The sequence below is a fragment of the Archocentrus centrarchus genome, unplaced genomic scaffold (genome assembly GCF_007364275.1).
Source record: "Archocentrus centrarchus isolate MPI-CPG fArcCen1 unplaced genomic scaffold, fArcCen1 scaffold_30_ctg1, whole genome shotgun sequence".
Taxonomy (NCBI): domain Eukaryota; kingdom Metazoa; phylum Chordata; class Actinopteri; order Cichliformes; family Cichlidae; genus Archocentrus; species Archocentrus centrarchus.
Window position 1 is genome coordinate 1,065,417 of NW_022060259.1, and position 21,684 is coordinate 1,087,100.

Consider the following 21,684-nt stretch of genomic DNA (forward strand, 5'->3'; position numbering starts at 1 on the left):
ATTAATAATGGGATGCAAATGTTAATCCCTTAAAGTTAAAAACAGGAACTAACTGAAGCCAGTGTTATAATTCAACATAATAATAGATCAGACAGGCCCAAAAAAAAATCCCAGAAGATCAACTGATCTCAAAACCAGCTGACACTGGATTAAAGTGGGAAAAAAGTTAAGTAAACTTGAGTTAAGTTTCATTGTTAATACCACAGCATAATCTATCCTATCTATCCACAATATTACACTGTTGATTTTTTTTTTTTAAGTATACATTACATAAAGGATATGTCTGTGCAGGCGACACAAAATATAATTGAGCTATTAAATCAGATTTGTGTTGTTTGCTCTGCCTCAGTCTTTTTTACCTCCAGTTTGTTGATTAGGCGTTTCTTGATGGCATTCTGGGCCGCAGCGTTGGTGGCCATGCGGAGACCTTCAGCAGCCTCTCGTAATTTCTGCTGCTGCTCCTCACTGTCCGGGTTTGCTGCTGCACCCTGGGATAAATTACCCATATTAGACATTAAACTAACAAATCAATAACACGATAAGGCAGTCTTCTTATTGTGTCATCCACAGAGACAAAGGCAGACCTTAGCAGCTTCCACCATCTTGGCGGTGGCATCAGCCAGCAGCTTGGCAGCAGATAGAAGCTTGCGTGAGTTCTCTAGGTCAGACTCTCCCTCTGCGTCCATCTTGATGGCATTGACCAGGTCAGATGTGGCTTGAGCAAGGATACGAGCCTGACGGACCATCTCGCCTAGTGTTGTAAAAAATTAAGAATGGGTGAAAAGGTGATGATAATAAAAAAAATAAAAAATCTGGGCTGCCCTCGACAAAATTTCTGTTTCATGTTACTGTGAGTAGCTGAGTGAGAAGACTATAAGCTGATCTTTAAAAGGCAGAAAGCTAAAGAAGAAAGATTCTTTTTAGTATTTTGAGCATGGTGTAAAAAATAACCAAAAATAGGATAACTACTGATTCTAAAATGGTCACAGAGGTGATGTAGATGATGTGGCTTTTAGTGTATAGAATAATGCACCGTATGAATGTATGGTTAAAATGTGACTTGTAGTGGTGGTTTGATCCCTGATACTGAACCCTGAGTTGCTCCTGCGTTCATCAGAGTGTGAATGTTGGATAGAAGGCACTTAGAGGTAGAAAGTACTTGTATGAATTTATGTGTATATGGGTGAATGAAGACATGTTCTATAAAGCACTTTGAGTCCTCATGTAGAGGAGAAGAGCACTATATAAGAATCAGTCCATATTATATTGGAAAATCCATAATGTGAAAGTCATATTTACTGCTATCCCATGTTCAGAGTAAACCAGCAGTTCTTCTGGAACCCAAGATTCTTCACTTACCAGCATCTCCCATTGAGCTAAAGATGTTCTCAGTGACATCCAGAATGCGGTCAGTGGCTTCTCCATGACGTCCAATAGGGTGGCTTCCACTGGCATACTGTTTGATGTGTTGAAGGAGCTCGTTAAGAGCCTGTGTGACACCCGTGGCAGCCATGCCCACCTGTTTCAGGAGGCCCTCATCATTGGTCGCTCCATGTGATGCCTCGACACAGCCCTCTACTGACTTAGCCACGAGCTTGCCTGACTCAATCAGCTGCTCCTGGCATACCGGGGAACTGATTGTTGGAGCCACCACCTTGAGGAGGAATAGGATTATTGGTAGGACAGAAAAATAAAAAGAGCCTAGGCTCACTTCTGAGCAATAATGAAAAAGCAGATGGTGAACACTGCATTAAAGTCCAGCTCTCAATAGACTGCTCACCCTGGTGCAGGCTACCAGCTGAGATGTGGACAAAGCACACTGAGTTGCTGCTGCAATGACCCGGTTCTGCTGGGCTGAGTCCTCCGTCTTCTGTGCCACGTTCTTCGCTTTGAGCACCAGAGCTGCTGCAGCATTAGCCACAGCTTTAGCCAGCTGCATAAGCATGTCCTGCCAAAAGCAAACAGGCTGTTAAAATAACTTGATTGGTGTGAAAACTTAAGTTACCTAGAAGAAAAATTCATTCTGAAATTCATTAATATCCAATAAATATTGTGATACATCAGGGCAGGAACATCTTAGATTAGCCTTTATTATCATTGGGAGAAATTTATCTTGGACAAATCAGGTAAGAATGTAATACAAGATAACACACATAATTACTCATTTACAATATCACCTACAGTATTACCTTTCAGTAATTTAATTCATAATGGGACTAAAGAACATGTCTACCTATTTAACATGCACTTTATAAAGGACCCTGCTTTATCACTGACTTTTCAAATACTCCCTGGAGGGAAGATGAACTGAGCATGCCAATTATCTTTCCAGCCCTTTTAATCAAATTATGAATTTGGGATCTGAGCTTGACAGAAAGGTTATCAAACAATGCAGTAATGGCATACCATATAACAGTTTTTTCTTTTGTTTCCTGAGATAGGTATTAAATTATTTTTGTATGACTGTTAAACTAACTGTTGGTTTAGATTTTTTGCAATGAGATCATTTGTTAGTGATTGTTCTCTCTGTTTAAGTTCCCCTTTGTCACGATTATTAGATCATTTGTTTGAGCAGTCAGTCTGTTATGTTTTGTATGTTATGAGTTTAGTTCTGCTTGTATGACCTAGTTTTTAATAATTTTTTGGCCTTTTTGGGGTTGAGCACTGCCTAAGAAGCTTGTTTAAGCAAAGGAATGTGAAAAAAGAGGGAGATAAGTTTTAAAGGTCAATTTTACTCATCACTCAAATTTAACAGTAAGAGCAGACTTTCATGTAATACCAATTTGTACCACAAGATGATGTAGTCTCTAATCTGCACCATGTATAACAGCTGAGGAAGAGGAAACTGATGGAGAGGCAGATGTGGAAGGAATGGGAGAGCAATCATGGGTAGAGCACCTGGAAAGCAATTATCACCACCACAAGCTTCCAGAAAATAATCATCCTCGGTTACAAACAACAGAATTTCACCAGTTTAGCTCAGAGGGTGAACAGGCGACCACGTGGCCCAAGGCTGAAATGCAGCAGCCTGGGTTTGAGTCTGACCCCTTGCTGTGCATCTTCCCCCACTACCTCTCCCCTCTTGTTGTCCACTCAGCTGGCGGGTGCTCCCAAGCTCAACTTACAATAACAAAATAAATACTAAATGGCAAATGCGCTGGTTCTTATAAACTGCTTTTCTACTTTACTTGAGCACTCAAAGCACTTTATGCAACATGCCTGACACTCATATACATACAAGCACCTTTTTCTATGTGCTTTCTATCTAACACTCAATGAATGCATCAGGAGTACCTTGGGGTTCAGTATATTGTGCAAGGATACTTTGGCATGCAGACTGGAGCAGCCAGGGATCGAACTACCAACCTTCTGATTAGTAGATGAGCTGCTCTACCTCCTGAGCTGCCGCCACCCCAAATGGCCGTAGCTATAAGTAATTAAAAATTTGCTATCTAGCAAACTGATTACTGGGGCATTTCAGTCATTTGTCTTTTCTTAATCATTCATTCATCTTCAAATTGGAGGTTAGAGTGTATCCCAGCCGTCATTGGGTGAAAGAGGGGTGCACCCTAAACAGGATGTCAGTCCGTCACAGGACGAACACAGGGAGACACACAACTATTCACTCACACATCCACACCTGAGGACTACTTGTAATTACCAGTCACCAGGAAGTTTGCCTTGCCCAGCAAGTTAGCAATGCTAATCCCAATCTCCAACAAAATACTGCATTTTCTTTGTTTCTTACTCCATGGTAGCTACAGTAACATGTTCTCATAGGGTCAAACGTTTTTAGTTAAATTTTGCAATTTCTGATTGGAATGAGTACCTTTAAACAAATATAAAATAAAATACAGGGGATTAGTTAGCATGTTTGTTAGTTAGCATCAGTCTTTTCTGATGCTTTTAACAGAGAAACAGTCTTAGTGGGGTTTCAGACCAACAACCAGCAATCATAGCTACTGCCATATTTTAACTTGCAAATAAAATTTAGTAGTTTGTTTCTTTGTAGTGCTATACAGTGAAACTGAAGCAAAACACTACAGTAAAAAAGTTAAGATGGACACACCTGGAACTGTGGATCAGTGTCTGCCTCTCCAATGTGAGACAGCAGCTCTCCACTGGCTTGGCCTACATTTCCAGCAGCCTGCAGCAGGTTTTGACGAGGCTGAAACCAAAAGATATTATTGACCTCAAACAACACAGAGTAGAAAAAAACAAATCCTAACTCTAGCTTCATTTCAGGTCGGCTGTGTACCTCTGTGTTTGCAGGTTGGGCAGTCTTCAGCATTTCAGAGACAGCACAGGCCAGGTTCTTAGCAGCACCAAGCAGCTGCTGTCCATTTCCTCCTTCATCCTCCATAAGTGCTGCCAGTAGTTTAACACCCTTTGACATCTCTGTCAGGTTGGAGGAGATTGTGGTAACAGCACAGCCGACTGCTGTGTAATCTGTCTCTGCCGGATCACCTAAGGACAGATACAGGGATGGATATCTGCTTTAATTCCCAGATGACAAACAACTTTGGTTACATTTGCATAAGAAACAAAATCAAAAAGTATTTAGGTTTAATTCCAAGTTAGAGCCAAATGTCAAAAAATATCTAATATCACAGGATTTACACCATATGGACAAAGGTACTGGTCGAACTGCAGGAACTGTTTGGCATAAAGCTCCTGGCATACAGTATTTGTGCTGATGTTAATGCCAGAGGAGGTTTGGAGTTACTGAGTCAGCAGTGTTGGGGACTTGTATGCACCTCAGCACCCTGCAGCCCCGGTCTGTAACTCTATGTGGTCTGTCAGTCCATGTAGTGGATCACAAAGTGCATACTTTATTCATAAGGTTACCAACTCAGTTATTCTATACACCAACACTGTATAGAATAGCTGAAGTCAGTGCAAATTTTCGATCTTCCAACCTGTAAATGGTAACCTAAGTTACCATTTACAGGCAACTTAGGTTAAGAGAGTTCACGTTGTGTTGAAGAATAAAGGGGGCCATAAAAATACTGATTTTCAAGCTTGTTACAATTGCACAAACTCTGTTTTTGCCTTATATCCTGTATTCCCTTGTATGTTTTCAGCTGCTTCAATAAATCACCTCTTTCCAATTTTTCTAGCAAAATATAAAAAACTGAGGGGTAGCTTAAGACTTTTGCACATTACTCCATCTATACAGAACTATGGGAAATCTCAGGGTTCAAAAACTTTTTTCCAACAAAATGCTATGCTTTAAATGCCACAAGTAACTGGCATTGCTTAAGACTGAGCTGTAGCACCATGTAGCATGGCCCTTGTATAGTTTCATTCTGTCTTTTCATTTCTTTCTTGCATCCTCTGCATAGCAAAGTAGACAAGAACATGTTAGCATTAAGACACACATACTCATAAAATACAAAGTGAGCAGCAAAGGTTTTTAGACTAAGAATGGATGTTCTTAGTTTCTATTCTTATTTAGGGTCACTGGAAGTGAACTTGACCAACAGGGAGGGTAATGTGTATCAACTATCATTAGAAAGCCTCAATTCTACCACTTTTCAATTTCGACTGACTTTGTTATTCTCACTTCAGAATTGTCTTTTAAGACTCACACTGTCAGAGAGCGATAACACACACTATATGGACAAAAGTATTGGGCCACACTCTTAATCCTGTGTATAAAGCAAAGCACGTTGCCCTGCAGTCTGCCTTTACAAAGATTTCTGAAAGAATGGGTCACTGTAATAGGATGACGCCATTGCAGCAAGTGAGTCTGAGCAATATCTTCCCTCCTGTGGGAGGACATTTTGGAGACACAGCGGCCCACCCGTGCAGTGGCAGACAGAACATGGTCACTCAATGCTGACGTGCACAGAGCATGAAAGTCACTGATGCTCTGTTGACTCAATAACTACTGGAGTTCTGGCATTAACATCAGCACAAAAACAGTGCACCGGGAGCTTCATGGTATGGGTTTCCAAGGCCAAGCAGCTCCTGTAGGTGTAAGTGACCCAGTACTTTTGTTCATATAGTGTATTTTTGATGATTACAAGCACAGACATTACACTGTTACTACCTGCAGTGAGGTTGACCATGGAGGCTGTGCCTGCTGTAATGGCATCCACCTGTGAATGGATTTCATGCTTGGACTCATCCATCTTGTTTTTGCGCCAGGCTTGAGATGCCTTAAAGAAAAAAAAAATCCAATCCATATTTAGAACAGACTTTCACTTTCTCACTAGCACTTAAATCAATCCAAGCAAATGGAGTTAAATCTCACAGCATCTGTTCCTAATGGGGGCAGAGTATCAAAGTCATCCAGAGAAGCTTGGGCAGCCTGGACAGCCTGCATACTGGAGTTAATGGTTCCAGTCAGGGCTTGCTGTGCTGAAGTCTGTGGACACAAATATGTTAATTTACTGAATTAATAGAAATTGAGAATAAAATTCTGTGATTGCAACAATAAAAAAAAACACTATAACTGAAATAGTTTTGATAACTAATAAGATAATGAATGTATTTTTACAAATTGCCTTTTGCTGTTTGGAATACTGTAAAAACAACTCACAAATATCTAATTCCTACATCTTATAAAAGCCTCCGATGTTTTCTAACGTAGCGAGTCACTGCAGATTTAAGCAGTACTACAGATCAAGATCAGCTGCTCAATATGGATTCTTTTTCCAGTCTTGCCTTGAGCTGTTCTTCACTTGAAGAATCCATTAGGATTCAGTTCAAGCAGATTGGCCCACTGTATTTTCAAATGGGTTTACGTAGATGTCAATCTGTTACATTTAAGTTTTAAGGATACAGAAGAGACAGACTAAATAAATATTACAGTTTAGTTTCCAGTTTCAATTTCATCCTTTGTGACATTTATCTCACCAGTGGAGGCATGTGTCCTCTGTGCATCTGTCCACTGGTTATGTGCTGCTTGGCTTGAGGCATGGAGCCCATCTGGAAGTTCTCCGGTCCACCACCTCCAGAGCGCATGATGGCTGGCAGGGCCACTGAGCCCGTCTCCACCTTCCCGACCCTGTTGAACTGCTGCTGCAACACTGTGGACCTGGAGTGGCATTAGAAAGAACTTAGTTCTGAAAGCCTTAGGTTGCAGGTCAAAGATCAATTTTGTAATTGTTTCATCAGATCTGCAGCTGCATGTCCTGGACACTCAGGTGAAGAGAGGAACTGAGCTGTCAACTGACCATCACCTGGTGGTGACTTGGATCAGGTGGTGGGGGAACATGCTGGACAGGCCTGGGACGTCCAAATGTATAGTGAGCATGTGCAGGGAATGCCTGGCAGAAGCCCTGGTCTACGACGTCTTTAATTCCCACCTCCAACATAACTTTAGCAGCATTCTGAGGGAGGCTGGGCACATCAAGTCCGAATGGACCATGTTCAGCACCTCTGGTGCTGAGACAGCTGCACAGATCTGCAGCAACAGCTGTATAGGGCGTGTTCTGTGCTGCTGAGTTCAACTAAGGATATAGTCAGGTAGTTGAAGGAATACTGTGAGGAAGCAGTGTCTGTTTCTTGGATCGGTCTTGAAATGCTGTTTAGAGAAACTAACTTGTATGTTTCAAGTACAGAAAACTCTTCAGTGGTAACACACACACTTACTTTTTGGGGGAGACAGAGTCTTCTAGCATGGTTGACTCTTCATCTCCCTCTAATCCAAAGTGGTCTTTGCTCTTTTTCTGTAAAGAGTCAGAAACACTGGATCATACAAAATGCAGCTTTAAAGGCTTGACAGTCTCTTTGTTTACTGTTCTAAAATAAAGAAACTTTAAACATAAAGAAAAAAATGAGTTCCAGTAAAGACAGCTGCTTATTGCACTGCTCTGCAGTAAGTTCTGACAGTTGGTCAGGAAAAACTGCTCTTCTGGACATCATCTGAAAAAAACTGTACAGTTTACAGCTAACTGACTTTGGCACTGTGGCCGGAAAAGCTATGAAAGAGTCCTGTGTGAAAGCCCCATGAACTCCAAAAGTGGAATGGTAATCCAATTATCAAGCATAAAATACATATTTAAAGGAACTAATCATGTAGAGTCTGATTTTTTCCCCTTTTTTCTTTTGAATTTACACAAACAATTTTTATGAAATTTTACATTTTCTAGACTTTCTTTTGACATTTTTTCCCCCAATGAGAGACTTTCACTTGTTTGTTTGTATCACTCTTAAATGTTTCTGTAAGACAATTTTTTATTTTTTTTTAAATCGCTAGAAAAATAAAGAACGAGTAGGTCTGACCAAACCTTTGCCTGGTACTGTACAGGCTGTCACCTTGCCATTTGTATGGTTCATACAAACTTCTGCATCCATCCAAGTATATTTAAAAAATACATTTTATCAATGTAATGTATAATGCTGCTGACCTTTTTGAGGATGATATCGATGTAACCAGCAATAAGCTGAGCTATCTGCTCTCCCTCAGTGGTCTGCACAGAGTAGTAACCATCCTGGTAATCTCCAAAGTCCTGAAGGCAGAGCAAACATCCATGAGTTAAATGACCTTATAGATTTTGCTGGAAAATAAAAAGATTATTGATTGGGTGAACTATGTCATCTATTTTACATCAAAACATAGAACAGAGTCAGGAATTACCACACATGTATGTAATCTGGAAAAAGGTGAAAGCCCTCTTGAATTTATTTGTATGCAAATTTAAAATAAAACAGATATAAAGTAAGAACTGCAGAGGACTGAGAATGCTGATACGCTCACTTTTCTTCATTGCAGCCACCACACGCTGCTTTAAAGGCTTACAACCACACACGCTCACTCAGTCACTAGCACACTTGAACATGCACAAAAATACATATACGTGAACACACAAAATCTACCTCATGCAGGAGATACAGTACTGTCAGAACCATCTTTGTGTCTCCAACTAATGTAAGAAAGACTTCCAAAAAGACAGAGTAAAGGCTATTTCATTTTATGCCTTAGTAAGAAATAAAATATTAAATCTTTAAAAAAAATTATTCTAATATGGCACAGGTTTAGTTTGGGGGTTTTTTTTGTCAGATGCATGCAGTTAAAAACTAAAATGGAAACCAATGAGCAGTTCATTTTGAAAGACCTGTGGGGTGTTTTTTTGGAATATTTATTATTACTCATCAATAAGACAAGAATTTCTTATCTGATTACTCGATTAATTGATGGAATAATCGATTACTAAAATAATCTACAGCTGCAGCCCTAGAACAGACCAAATAATACTGTAGCATGGTGTGCTCTTCTGCTTTAGGCTGCTCGCTATCCTCCTCTGTCACACCACATGTCGCTGCATCTGTGAAGCTTCTCTGAGTTCTTCCTCTTTTCCTCCTGTCTGGCAGCTCCATATTCAACATCTTTTGTCCAGTATATCTACTATCCCTCCTCTGCACATGTCCAAACCATCTCAGCCTTTCCTCTCTAACTTTGTTTCCAAACTGCTCGACCTGAGCTGTCCCTCTGATGGACTCATTTCTAATCCTGCCCATCCTGGTCATTACCAACAAAAATCATAACATCTTCAGCTCTGCCACCTCCAGCTCTCCACACCATAGCAGCAACATCATAGCAGGCCTCAGTGCTTTTAATCAGTTTCAGCTGCTTTGTTAATGAAATTAACAGGTGCACCAGAGGGGCAACAATGAGACAACCCCCCCAAAACAGGAATGGTTTTACAGGTGACATTTTTTTCCCTCATCTTTTCTGGGGTTTTTTTTTTTCTCTAGTTTTGCATTTGGCTAGGCTCAGACCCTACAGAGGTTGCACAGGTAGCCCAACTCCTCCAGGATGGCACATCATTACGTGCCATTGGCAGAAGGTTTGCTATGTCTCAGCACAATCTCAAAGCATGGAGGAGATTCCAGGAGACAGGCAGTTACACTAGGAGAGCTGGACAGGACCGTAGAAGGTCCTTAATACATCAGCAGGACCATTATCTGTTCCTTTGTGCAAGGAGGAACAGGGTGAGCACTGCAGAGCTACAAAATGACCTCCAGCAGCCACTGTTGTGAATGTCTCTGACCAAACAATCAGAAACAGACTTCTTGAGGGTTCTCTGAGGACCCAACATTCTCTAGTAGGGCCTGTGCTCACTGCCTGGCATCATGTCTGGGGAGGCGTATCCATGGAGGGACACACAGACCTCTCCCTGACTGCCATCAGGCATCAGGATGAAATCCTTGTTGTGATTTGGCAAACAATGTAGAATCCTTGTGTTCCTAACCCAGTCCATATCAGTGTAGTTATCAGCATGATTTTTTTTTAATACATTGAGATCTGAGGTTTTCAGAGTGAGTGAGTGAGTTTAAGCACAAACTTTGGTTAGAAATTGAGGTAAGCACAGAATTCTCACCAGGGTGAAGCTCTTTGGCGAAGCAGCCCAGCGTTTAATGTTAGTCAGGTTCCACTCCTGGATCACCTCCTTGGTCTTCTCGTCAACCCTCATAACACTCTCTTTGGTTATACCCAGAAGCCGAGGCACCAGTTTGTTCTTACCCTTCATTTTCTCCTGCAGGAAGTGAAAGAAAACAGAATTACATTACTGAAAATAAACACAGATTGAAGTGGGCAGATATCAGTTTCATTTTTTGGTGGTTTCTGATATCTGGTTAGGGTTAGTCTGCTGAGAAAAAAAACAGATAACTGATGACTTCATTTTATTTAAAGGTTATGTGAGAATCAGCTATGGGACAGTTTAAACAAGTGCAGGTGTTACAGCCCAAGTGTTTTGTTGTGCAGGTGTGTCTCATTGGGTTCCCTAACAAATGGTACCGTCCTTTTTTCCTGTTTCAAATTCTCTATGCAGCATGAGTTGAAAGCAAGTCTGGTAGTTTGTCAGCAGTGTTCCTGCAGGAGGGAGGGAGGGAGGGAGGAAGGGATGGGTCCCCCCCCCCCCCCCAAAAAAAAAAAAAACCAACAGCATTTTGTCTCTACAGCTGCTGTAAAAAAAAAAAAAAACAAGGTTTTTATTTTGTTTTGTTCAAAGACACTATGTGAAATAAGGATTATCATATATAGTTTTTACAGCTTCCTCACTTTACATCCAAACCAATGCTGGAATGCTGCCTGCAAAATTGGAACTAAATAAATAGATATTAAGTGAAATCTAAACATCTTCCTCTTCTTTAAACCTCTTTTTAAAACTATGCAAAAATTATTTCTGGACATTACTTCAGCTCCACAAAACTGTTGCAGTTTCACATCACACACAGAAACACTAAAACTGTTATAGTCAGTGAACGGCGTGAAGTTTGATGAGTTAGCTTGAACTATATGCATCTACAGTGTGAATTTGAACATCCTAGGTCACATTGTTCACAAGATTTTCTAAAAACGTAACCTCTGACTTTTGCCTTTAGTTCAAGGTCGCTGAGATTCAAACTAATCTGACATTTTCAGTAGATACATCTATAGCGTGAATTTGAATGTCCTGTATGAGATTGTTCGAGTTATTGCGTTCACATGATTTTCAGAAAACTTGACCTCTGACATTTACATTTAGGTCAAGGTTGCCGAGTTTGGGTACCCATACTTTTTGGAGTCCCTGGGTGGAGTGTTGGAGGGTGCTCCACCTTGAGACTCCATTGTCCAGCTGATGACGTCAGGGCTCACGTGGACAATGATAGTGAAACCTGGACGGACATGATTAGGAGGAATGACCTGCTCAATATGAACACAAGCAGATTTATCAATCTGCTGACCACAGTTTGACCATAACAAACACATTTGAGCAAAACTGTGTTCATAAGTGCACTTAGCACCAGGAAAACAGGTCGATGATCGATTTTGGAATTGTATAATCAGACCTCATGGGATTTGGACACTCCGGTGAAGAGAGGAGCTGAACCACTAATCGAGTTGGATTAGCTGGCCGGGGAAGATGCCGGCAAGGCCCGTTGTACCCAAACATACAGCAAGGGTTTGTACCTCTCAGCTTCCCTGAGAAGATCCATCAAGGTACTGGAGAGGACAGTCATTGGTTGAACCCCAGATTCAGGAGGAACAAAGCATAGTTTACCATGATGATGTACCCGGGAAAGAAATGAACCACTTTTGTTACACTGAAAGCCTAGCATTAACCCCTGGAGTTAACCTGCTAAGCCCCTAATCCTGTTTTATAGTACACGCATTAGGTTTACTGTGTTTTGTTGCGCAGGTCTGCATTGTTGCTCCCCATGACTCAGGTGTCACCCCCTTTCACTTGTGGTTGCAGTGCACAGCAGACCCCACTCTGCAATCTGCACTGGAATACAAAAGCTGGGTAGAGGAGTTGGCCAACTTCAGTGGGCCAGCTTGAGAAGTGTTGCATACTATTAGTAACCTGAAGTTACCTTGCTAAGCCCTTAATCCTGTTTTGTGCCATAGGCCTGAGGACTATTGTGTGTTTTTTTTTGTATGGATGTGTCTCGGGTTAGTTAATATAGAAAACTGTATCAAATACAGTACATTATTTAATGTTAGGGCTTAGAAATAAAGCTGCACTGATATTAAATTAAAAGAGTGCTCATAGATTAACACAGGGGACACAATGCATTGAACCTATTTTCTAGCCAGCTGCAAAAGATGTCAAATGTCAACAAAACAACTCTAAACTACAGAAATATGACTGCTGAAGAACAAATGCTCTGCACTGTAAATAATACAACAATGGAGCTGTGAATGAACCACAGCACAGCTGGATCCCAACTGCATTCTTTTGGCTAAGTCACGAAGACTCTGTATAAATGCACCCCTGACTTTAAAATATTTTAAAGTCTATTTAGAGGGCTGCAGTTCAATATAAATTTAGAATAAAAAGTCAGAGAATTCATATTTGGTCAGTTATTTCTTTGTTGTAACAATGGTTCATGCATGATTGCTAGCTGAAGAATGAAGAATCCCAAAGTGTGACCAAGCAGGTGACCAGCATGAGGAGGAGGTGCCAGGCTGTTGTGGCTATGTCTGGTTCTTCCACATGCTGCTGAGGCCCCTGTTTGCTAAATTGATAAATTGCCAATATATTTTGTTTCGTCAGACTTCAATCATCCAATCCAATAAACACCAAGCCAGAGTCAGTAGCACAATAAGCTTTTTGGCATTGGAGAACTTTTTCATGAGCACAGCCCACATACTCAACTTCGCTGCTCAACCCCAAATGCATTTGCTTACAAATGTGTCTCCATTTAAGTGGAAATAAACAGGCTTTCCAACAGCAGAAGATTTATTGCCAGGAAGCATTGAAACATTGTCAAATCAAATCTGATCTCCTCCACTTTAGTAATCCACTGTTCTTCTCACCTTGACCAGAAAGAAGGACACACCATAGGTTTTCAGAGACCTGGCCAGCTTCACATAGTTGACTTTGGCCTCAATCTCTGTCATGTTTTGACAGTTTTTGTGTGCCTGCAGAGAGACAGTCGGAGGATTAGAACAACTCACTGGTGCACACATCCAAGCATAAATCAGCTTCATAAGATTTGACCTGGTCCATAAACACTTTGGATGTCAATAATCAGAATAATAAACAGGACAGTTGACTCAGAACTGACATGTAGTTCAACACATCCACAGAATCCACGTTTTTACCTGGAAGATCCTTTTCTCCCCTTTGTTCTTGATGTACTCTTTGGGAAGAAACTCCTTTAAACTGAGGAGGAAAAAAAGTCAAACAGAAATAAAATGGCAAAAAACCCAACTGTCGAGAGACTGTTAAGAAGGCAACTCCTAACAGAAATGTGAAACAATAATAGAACCAAAAGAAAACCAGTGATTGTGAATCTAAAACCAGTGCTTACTCTAAAAACCCAGACTTGTGTTTGGACTCGTTGTGATCCCCAAACTGAATCTGACACTGATAGCCTGCAAAGTCACAGGCCTTGTCAAAGGAGACTGGATGAGATCCATTCAGGATGTCGTCACGGGCCTGTCCACACGCACACACACACACACACACACACGATCATCATCATCATCATCATTTACAGTACTGTTCAAAAGCTTTGAGCTGCCCCTCATTCTATATTTAGCTAGAAAAATGAGAAATAGATGCTGCAATTTACTGAAACATGTAAACATACATGGAAATAAATATAATTCTAAAAATATAATTCTAACAAGTTTGACAGTCAATATTTGGTATGATCACCTTTATTCTTCAACACACCCTGAACTGTCATAAGTAAGTTTTCTTCTAATGTCTTTAAGCAGCCTTCAGGAATAGTTTTGTAGGCTTCTTGAAGGACATTCAAAGCTACTTTTTGGATGCTGGCTGCCTTCTGTTCTGTTCTCTGTCAAGATGATCCCACAGTAATGGATCAGCTGAAGGGCTGGATGCATCTCTCAGGTCATTTTTCAAGTCTTTGCTGTATTCTTTTTCAGTTTCTTAAGGACATGACTGTTGGATACTGTTCATCTGCTGTAGATTATTTTTTTCACCTCATTGGTGCAAAAATACAACTTTATTCCAGTCAAATTGTGTTATCTTTGGTGTTTTTCATAGAATCAACCTAGAAAAAATTCAAGCTGCTAGCAACAAAGAACCTAAAACACAAATTGTTTCTTTGCCAAGTTGTCTGTTATGTGGAGACACATAACAGACAACTTGGTGATTCATCCCTTCAGTTAGGTGCCTTTTTATGCTTGAATGATTCATAGGTCAATGTTAAGTGGCTTAAACAACAAAACATTTCTGTGAAAATGGTCAGGCACAAGGACCGGACTGAAAATGAGTGGTAGCTTAAGACTTCTGCACAGCATCCAAGACATTCAGAAAAAAGAAAGACTAAAGGATGTCAGTAAAAAAGTCAGGTAAACCAGATCTATGACAATATTTTTTCTTTACCTGTACATAAAGTAGGTTAAGCTGGACAGGATCTCTGGAATCCACATTTTGGTCTGAGTAGAAGAACTTTCTTCTTAGCAGCAACATCTCTGTCTCCTCCACGCCTTGTTCCCTCAACGTCCGACCATGGTCCAACCAGTTCACTAAGGAAACCACACAGGATGACATGAAATACCAGACAATTGGCAATATGTTAGCCAGTTAAAATGTTACAGCATCAAGGTGCATTTTCAGGTGCATTTAGGAATATTTTCATTGTAATCTGTAACCATATTTTGATTCAGATAGCACTTTGCTCAGTCCCTGGAAAACAGGCCATAAAGGAAGTGTGTTAAAGAGCATTAGAAGGGAGGTTTGTGTTTTTCATACACTCATCGTCTGTGTGGAGTTTCTGCTTCAGCTTTTCCATCTTCTTGTCATCTCTTAAAAGAGTCTTGTCTCTTTTCAGGGTGCCTGTGGTTTCCTCCTTCTTCTCTTCACCAATGTCTCGCACCAGTGAATATTCATCGTAGTTTGTAATGCCTGACACACAAATACACTGAAATTACTACATTTATTTTACTTTGTTTATACACAATGTAAACATTTTCATGGTAACTGGAAAAAAAAAAAAAAAACATTAACCTGTAACAAGGCACAGTATCTAGTTCTGGAAATTATAAAGTGTGAGTTGTGTGTGACTTATAGCTGACCTATTCTAGCACATATGGTCATGAGCATGTCACTGACAATCTTGGAGTCATCCACCATGACAGTCTTCACTGTCCCATCCAGCATGCGGATCTTCAGTGGCCTCTGCTTCTTCTTGTATTCCAGAGTGTCCTATCACGCAGATGGTGGAAATTTTAAAACCCTGCTGCAGGATTGAATTTCTTGCATAGTTCACACCCCCCTGCTCTTCTTCCTCCAGACAATATCATTTTTTACAGAAGCATCAAACAAAAGCAGTCTGGCTTAGTTGATTCAAAGCAATGAAACCCGTGATGTCACTCACTGAGTGTACTAATCACCGCACATATATAGCTCATATATTTACAATTAGTGATATCTGAGTTTATGAAAGAGTTGCTTACCCCATTCCTTAACATGTAGTAGTCCAGAGCCTTTCCGGCCTCCAACCAGATCCCTTTCTTTGGGTCTTCATCAGACAGAAACAGCCCATAGTCATTTGCTACAGAAGAAACACAAATACTGATTGAGTCACTGGATTTCTCTTTCTAGCCATAGCTGTGGATCTTCAGGCAGTTTGCCATAAGAACTTGTGCTACATGTAATTCTCTGTTCATGTAAATCAGATTAGGGGATTAGAGCTTCAACAGAAACATGTTTTTCACCAAAAACAGGTTCGTATCAGCATGCCAAAGTCAAAATGTGGCCACTCATCTTCTTGTCACATTTTGATGTTGACTTAGGAAAAGTCAGACCTGCCAGGAATCTGTCTTTGACCTTGGAACGAGTAAGAGAGCTGCTTATGAAATGGCTTGCATAATAAGACACAATTATGCACACACTTTAGCTGACGTATATTTGGAACAGATAGCTACTCTCAGTTAAATCTTTATGATGGGGTTTTTGCCAGGCCTGCAGCACTTTTTCAGATTCTACATTTTTGGGTATTTTCTGGTAAGTTGAACACAATTCTGTCACGGAAACAAATGTTGGTGACCGTTAAGTTATGTACAGGTGACACATGCTAAACGTGACACATGAAACAAACAGAAAATGTAACGTCGCATTTGCAGGGCGATGATGAAATGAACATTATATATATGAAAATAAAAAGAACTGGGATTTAAAATCATTTTTTTAATGCACAGATGTTAATAATCGCTGTATGTGTGACAATGTTCATGCAAAGTTTCATTCAGATTGGCCCACTCATTAAGAAGGAGATAGGGTACATGCATACCGACGTACATACAGACATACATACACTACAATCATCATCATCATCATAATAATAAGAAGAAGAAGATTGTGTTTACATGCCACTATTGTTTTTTATGTTCCTTTTTTCCAACCAATCACAGCAAATGGCAACCCCTCTGGTCCTGCCAGAGGTCACTTCCTGTCAAAAACACACACAGTTCTTCTCTCACAGCCACCAAGGGCTGGATCATCTGACTGTTGTGGCTCTTCAACCTATACTACCAAGCACCTTGAGACTAAATTTATGTTAACTATCACAATGAGGCTACAATTCCTTCTGCCCCAGAAACAGTTGTGTATTTATTATATGCTCAGTTTTCCTCAACTTCTGCATGCTAAAAAAAAAAAAAAAAAAAAAAGAGGAAGCACAAATAATGTCTAATGCAGTAAATCAAAAGAAAAATACATATAAAAGAAGTCCATTCAAAAAGAACCTCAAGTGTATTACTATTACAAAAAAAGTTTTTAGTAACTATAACAAAATTACACCACTGTAATCACTGACTTAGGCCTGCAGTGAACATTAGTGAACACTAATAATCAATGGGACTACTATGGAGAAAAAATTATCTATCGTTCAGTGTAACCTGCATAAAACTGACTGTTAAGAGTTCATTCTGATCATCCCACAAATGGCCATTAGTTACATCTTGTACATCTAGTAAGTATCCGGTTGAACCTGCTTTTGAATTTAGAACTGCCTCAATTCTTTGTGGCATAGAGTCAATAAAAACCTGGAAACATTCCTCAGAGACTTGGTCCATTTTCACTTGATGATATCATACAGCTGAGAATTCATCCAGTTTGTCAGCTCTGATCTAAATCTCCTGTTCCTCCACGTCCCAAAGGTGCTTTACTGCATTGAGATCTGGTGAATGTTAAGACCATTTGAGTACAGTGAACTCAATGTCACGTTCAAGAAACTAGTTTACATATGAGTAGGTGCATGTACGGATGTATGCAGTGTATGTAATGTGTTCTTAATGTCACTGCATCACTGTATATGGGGACAATTAAGGCATCTTACCTTATATAGAGCATCTTGAGATGACTGCTGTTGTGAACTGGATCTAATATATATATATATACCTGACTTGAACTGAATTTAACATAGCTGCTTTCTAATAATCCAATAAAACTAAAACTAAAAGCTGCTTTACAATGTTTGGAAATACTGAAATAAGAAATTCTACTTCTGACCTGCAAAATGTTAAATGATTATCCTAACACTAATCTAAGCTAAAGTAGCCAATTTTGGAAAGAAAACAAGATGAAGATGGTGTAAATGATATTTTCTTATCCAATATAGTGCACTAAGATAAGTTAAGACTTTGTTAAAAGTCTTTTAACTGCTTTGTTAAAAGTTAGGTCAAACGCAGCATACAGAATATAATATGACCAAATATCTTGGTAAGGTTAAAAAAAAAATTAAAAATCTTGAATCAAAATAAATACAATACAGCAAAATAAATATGAATACAAATAAAACATATTAAGCAATAATATAACAAAGTAAAATATTACAAAATCAACTGAGCAAAAACATTTTAAAATTGTTGACTAAATGTAGTAAAACAGCACTGCAAATATCAGGCTATAAACTAGTGCCGTGCAGTTAAGCGGTTTAGCGTGTGTTGTGTTGTGACAGTGCAGGGTCAAAATAAACTACTGAGAAGTGGTTTCTCTGGTAGACAGATGTGCTGCACAGCATGCAGAGTTGTTGTATGATACACAAAACATATGAAAGAGTTGAATCAGTCTGTTAGAAGGTAAACTGCCCGTCCAGTAAGCGGTGCAGAGGGTGGTCAAGATCATCCGTGATAGACAAAAGCGTTTTCAGTGACCTTGGTGTAGCTGAGTGTGGTTTGGGCTCAGCTACAGGGAAGGGGTGGAGCAGAGTGTTCAGGGGGCAGTGCCAGGAGAAGCTGGCTGGCACAGCTGTCAGTCATTGTCTAAATATGCCTCTCTCCTATTTATGCAGCAGCGCACTGAGACCAGGGCGGTGGAGTAAAACAAAGTGGCAGTCGGGAGGCCGCAGCAGTTGTTGAGCTAAGCTGACTGGGCTTTTTCTAAAAAGACACTGAGAATAGTGTGTAACACAAAAATAAAGACAGCAAGTATCTCAAGAGAGCTGTGTCTGACTGGGGAGCTCACAGTGGAAGTATATTATAGACAGCTGAGGCCTGAAGTTTACATACATTCATCATACCCGTGAATGTTACAGTAATTTATATATATATATAATATATAGTGTTATTATTAGTAGTATTAAGGTTAATATTGTTTGTTGATTTTATATATATTCTTTTCTTAATAGTGTGAATTATTATATCTTTATTTATATTTATAATAACTGCGGCTGCTGTTACACCCAAATTTCCCCTCTGTGGGACAATAAAGGCTGTTTCTTCTTCTTCTTCTTCTTCTTCTAATTTGGGGCTTTTAATGATTTCTTTGAACTGATCTTTTTCCAGGGTGGAATGATTGGACAGCACACATCTTTAATAACTTACAAGTTTGAATTTATTTAGGATTTTCTATAATCCACACAGGGTCAAAAGTATACATGCAGGCTCAAATATATACAAACCCTCACCTTTACTAAGTGGTGCTGAACATCCTACAGTGCCTTTTAACTTGAAAAGACCAAGGACTAACTTCTCGTTAGTAATCATGATGATGATCTGGAAGCTCACTGTCAACAGTGAAGCAAGTTTTACATCACCATGAACTGTGAGGATGACAATGAAGACAGAAGCGATGACTCCAAAATCAACACCCCATCAACATCCCATCAGGCCGGCGTTACCGCTGCCTGAGGACTAAGACTGAAAGGTTGAAGAAGAGTTTTTACCCACAAGCCATCTGTCTGCTCAACTCTGAGCCCTAACTGGACCATTATTGCACAATGTAAATATTATAATTTATAAAAGTGTGTATAGTGTATAGTATATAGAGTATAGTGTATAGTGTGAATTACTTTTTTTTATTTTTATTCTTCTTCTTATTTATATGTGTGTGTATATAAGGTTGCAGGTACAAAATACATTTCACTGTGCATTGTACTGTGTATAACTGTGCATGTGACAAATAAACACTATCTTAATCTTAAAATCTTAATCTTACCTTCAGGCTTGAATAAAATTTGACAAACCAAACGTCTTCTGAAGGAAGGTTTTATGGTCAGAAGAGACAAAGATTGAGCTATTTGACCACAATGACAAGGCAAAATGAGGAGCAAAGGAGAGGCTTTCAAACCTGAGAACACATGGCGGTAGTAGCATCATGCACTGGGGCTGGCAGTGCATGGCAGTAGATGCACAAAGTGGATGTAATACTGAAGGAGTACTACCTCCAAATTCTCCAACTTTACCTCTAATCAACAACTAGACAGTTGAAACTTGGACACAACTGGGTGTTCTAACGGGACAATGATCCCAAACACACATAAAATCTGGTTTTGGGATGGATAAAGGAGGCTAACATTAAGCCCTCACCTCAAAATTTGTGGACTGAGCTTAAAAGCCAGATAATTGATGGCTACCAAAAACATCTCACCAAGGTGCAATTTTCTAAGGGATATTTAACTAAGTATTAGTGGTGTGTATGTATATTTGAGCCTGTATGTATCTTGTGTGGATTATGGAAAATCCAAAATAAATTCCAATTTTTGTTTTTTAAAGTCATTAATGATGTATGCTGTGCAAGACAAAACTTAATCAATGTGATCAACTCGGTTAATGCTTTCACATGAAAAATCCAGCATCTGTCCTCAAAGTTGCAGCACCATTAAAAACCTTGCATCAGAACTGGTGACGCAACAGAAGGCGTGTTGTGCACACGCCTGTGTAGCGCTTCTGTGCGCTACACAGAGTGGATTGGAAAATGTGCGTCAGACTTTGACAAACTGTTGCAAGACTTTGCTTTACTCAAGCAAATTGCTACATTTATGTAACATCTATTTAGGGAAGATGTTGAGGTTGATTCACATGCATCAAAAATTGCAACACTGTTTAACCTGAACTCGTCTGCGGTGGAAGATGACATTTTGACACCACAGACTGACACTGAGCTTAAGTCCAGGGCTCTTGGACAGTTCTGGAACTTACAGAGGAAAAATACCAACCATGACAAAATGTGCTGCATCTTTGACTGCATTATTTGGCTCTACTTATTTGTGCGAGTGAGCCTTTTGCCACATGAAGCTTATTAAGTCCAAATACCCTTCCACCATGACTGATGATCATATGAAAGCCTGCCTGAGACTAGCTTTAGCAGCTACTGTCTGAACTACAAACCCATACAGTGCAAATCATCAGAGTAAGATAGTAATCAGGAGTGAAGTTCATAATTATTCTATGAATGTTTCACTGACAGAATAATAAATGATAAATACTCTAATAGGCTTCAGAGCATATAGGCCCACTGTGGTGCACAAATTATTTTCATGAAACATCCGGTTGTTTTGTTTTTTCTTCACAAACTGTAGCCTGCTTATATGTGCAGTATGTAGCATACCATTTCTCCTTGTCAACCATCCAACAAACATCAGATAAAGTATACAGGTACCTCAAAAGTGTGTTTGTGTGTGTGTGTAGAGAGAAACAGAACTCACGCTGGCCAAGCTGTGCCTCGGGGACCCTCTCCCTGATGATACGGCAGGCATCGTAGACCATGGTGGAGGGCTCAAACTGCATGGTTTTCACCACATTCCCCACACCGATCTTTAATGACAGTGCCACCATGATTGCTGCTCTGCACCTCCACCCAATTCACACCTGCATGATGACCCATAAAGTAGTTAGTCAAGACACGTCAACTGCATTGTTACAGCAAAATATTACATTTGATTCACAGTCCTGACCCAACATGAACTCAGACATGCAAAATCTCCTGGAAAAAACAAACCAAAACAAAATACTGAACATTTTGAGTCAGTGAATATAATTCAAGA

General features: G+C 39.8%; 1 protein-coding gene across 2 annotated transcripts in view; it reads right to left on the minus strand.

Moving 5' to 3' along the window:
- The window catches only part of tln1 (talin 1), a 66,003-nt gene that overhangs the window by 26,576 nt on the left and 17,743 nt on the right, over positions 1-21,684 (minus strand). For both annotated transcript variants that reach the window (XM_030723943.1, XM_030723944.1), the window contains exons 3-22: positions 21,346-21,508; positions 15,875-15,972; positions 15,494-15,623; positions 15,171-15,323; positions 14,802-14,944; positions 13,756-13,883; positions 13,547-13,607; positions 13,259-13,363; positions 10,335-10,490; positions 8,361-8,462; positions 7,603-7,679; positions 6,865-7,045; positions 6,260-6,373; positions 6,056-6,164; positions 4,259-4,467; positions 4,070-4,168; positions 1,781-1,948; positions 1,360-1,654; positions 585-751; positions 360-488 (exon numbers count right to left, since the gene is read on the minus strand). In XM_030723943.1, the coding sequence (XP_030579803.1) occupies positions 360-488; positions 585-751; positions 1,360-1,654; positions 1,781-1,948; positions 4,070-4,168; positions 4,259-4,467; positions 6,056-6,164; positions 6,260-6,373; positions 6,865-7,045; positions 7,603-7,679; positions 8,361-8,462; positions 10,335-10,490; positions 13,259-13,363; positions 13,547-13,607; positions 13,756-13,883; positions 14,802-14,944; positions 15,171-15,323; positions 15,494-15,623; positions 15,875-15,972; positions 21,346-21,475 (2,754 nt within the window). In that variant the 5' untranslated portion in view covers positions 21,476-21,508. The remainder of the gene's footprint in view (positions 1-359; positions 489-584; positions 752-1,359; positions 1,655-1,780; positions 1,949-4,069; positions 4,169-4,258; positions 4,468-6,055; positions 6,165-6,259; positions 6,374-6,864; positions 7,046-7,602; positions 7,680-8,360; positions 8,463-10,334; positions 10,491-13,258; positions 13,364-13,546; positions 13,608-13,755; positions 13,884-14,801; positions 14,945-15,170; positions 15,324-15,493; positions 15,624-15,874; positions 15,973-21,345; positions 21,509-21,684) is intronic.